The following is a 2,180-nucleotide window of genomic DNA, read 5'->3' on the forward strand; positions in this document are numbered from 1 at the left end:
CGGTTCTCGGTCCGCTGCAGGCTCCCCGGGGACCCAGCCGACCGGCCACCACGTGGCGAGGGCTTCCCCTAACTGGGTGCCCCGGGCGCGGGGGCTGCGGGAGCGCTGGGGCCCCGTCGCGGGCTCTGGGGCCCTGCTAGTTGCTCCCCCCCATCGGAGCCACTGTGCCTCGGGAAGACCCTAGACGGCCGGAGAGGCAGGACCGCCCAGTGGAGCATCGCCCCTTCCACCTCCATCCCGACGAACCGCCCTTTTTCTGTGGGAGGCTCAGCGACTTTCAGAGGGGCGGAGACGCCGAAATGACTGGAAGTCAGCTAGCAACAACCTATGTACGCGCGTACAGATAAACTTAAATAATGTTGTGTTACTGCGATGGAGACAAGCTAGCAGATGGGCAGAATACTTTAGCAGGCTATAATTTAAATATTCGAAGAGCTAGCAAGTTTCAGAACCCTGGATCGCAGGCACTGACTAATCAACTTCCTGAGGTTAATCAATATTGACAATCGATAGTTAGACTGTGTTACAAATGAGGTGTCCGTCCTTCTGTTATCTCCCCAGACGTGTTTACACCTGTGGAGGCGTTTTTACTGGAGAGTCTGGATTTATTGGCAGCGAAGGCTTTCCTGGAGTGTACCCTCCAAACAGCAAATGTACTTGGAAAATCACAGTAAGCATTTGTTTTAAGCTGTTCTTTAGGAAATGGGTATTGGAAACTGCGGACCGCTGCTGCGTTTCTCCAATGGCGTCAGGATTTGGGTTAGGGGCCGATGCCTGAAATAGTGAGTGAAATGTTGGAATTACCTCAACTATTCGGGAAATTTTTATTAATAGCTCTAGTAGTGTATTGCATTAGCGAGTGGAAAGGGCGCAAGATAAATGCTTAAAGGAATAGAATCTTAAAACAGACGTGCTTCTAAAAGCCCAGCCTGGCTCGGTTGAGCTTTCTGGATTAAAAATTAATGCTATTTTTCAGTCAAAAGCCTTTTTTAATAACCTGTAGAAGCTATTTGCTACTTGTGCCTTACATAAATGTCTCCCATTGGGAATAGGAAATCAAAAGTAGTACTTACCCTTGACTACTTTATACTCATTAGAAAAAGAGGGGGGGAGGGGAGCCCCGCTTAATGTTTTTGGGTTGAAACCACCACTGCAGCAAGCTCAGGTTCGAGAATGAAAATAGCCTAAATAAATAAATAAAGCCCAAATAGCAAAGCGGAGCTAATAAATTGCTGGTTAATAATGGCATAGATAATGCCGAGTCAAGAAGGTCGAATGTAGACAGTCAGCTAAAAAATGTAGTTAGAGTCAGCTAGATTGAGTCGTCCTCTTTCCAGCCAATGGAGCACATATACTTCTGCGTTTTTAAAAAATTTCTAGAAATGTGTTTGGTAATTGGACACATGGGTTTGTGGACACCTTCGTTCAGCCAGAATCAATCTGTGTACCTGCCACCGATTAAGACTTTAGAAAACAGCTACCCTTTTATTGTGCACGCACTGGGTGTCAGGCACTGTGCCAAGCAATTAAAAAGCATCATCTCATTGACTCCTCAAAACAACCCTATTAACTCCATTGTATGGATGAAGAAGCCGAGACTTGGAACAAGATTGTAAACTGACCAGGCTGAATGGGTTGTGAGCCCACTCTTGCAGAGACATCCCTACCAGGGTAGCGCCATTTGGCAGATACTGTCCTCTCCTAGTATAAGGCTTTGCTCGTGTATGCAATGATACCTTCCTGAAACGATCTATCACCTGATAAACTGCCTTGAAGTCCATCACATTACTACAGCACAGGGGACAGGGAGAGACTGAGTCATAGAGCATGGCTTTGAAATAATCGGTTGTAACATTAATGGGAACTAAGGCTCTGAAACAAACAAAAGTATTGCTTAATTTTTATATCACAGTTATGTGTTAGTTGTAACTAAGCGGCTCTACATTTAAAGTAGGAAATGGACATTAATAGTAGAGAGAGATCCTGAGTCCAGCAAGCAGGAATTTGTGGTTGGCTGGGTGTGGGGGGGCATTTCAGGCAGTATTCGTATGGGTGAAAAAACAGTCTGTATCAGATCTCCTTATTTAACTTCAAAAGGGAAAGGAGAGAGAATCAGATAGAAATAGGGTTTCTGACTCCTAAAGGCCAACGATCCTGAACTAACTACAAGCTTTTCTTTC

The 2,180-nt window shown here is 45.6% G+C and overlaps 1 protein-coding gene across 1 annotated transcript in view; it reads left to right on the forward strand.

The window, feature by feature from the left end:
* The first annotated feature begins 514 nt into the window (after window positions 1-514).
* The window catches only part of PCOLCE2 (procollagen C-endopeptidase enhancer 2), a 90,274-nt gene continuing 88,608 nt past the window's right edge, over window positions 515-2,180 (forward strand). Inside the window, exon 1 of the mRNA XM_004712106.2 lies at window positions 515-670. Within this exon, the coding sequence (XP_004712163.1) occupies window positions 530-670 (141 nt within the window). The 5' untranslated portion in view covers window positions 515-529. The remainder of the gene's footprint in view (window positions 671-2,180) is intronic.

The sequence above is a fragment of the Echinops telfairi genome, unplaced genomic scaffold (genome assembly GCF_000313985.2).
Source record: "Echinops telfairi isolate 266 unplaced genomic scaffold, ASM31398v2 ScPeMD7_16;HRSCAF=60, whole genome shotgun sequence".
NCBI lineage: Eukaryota > Metazoa > Chordata > Mammalia > Afrosoricida > Tenrecidae > Echinops > Echinops telfairi.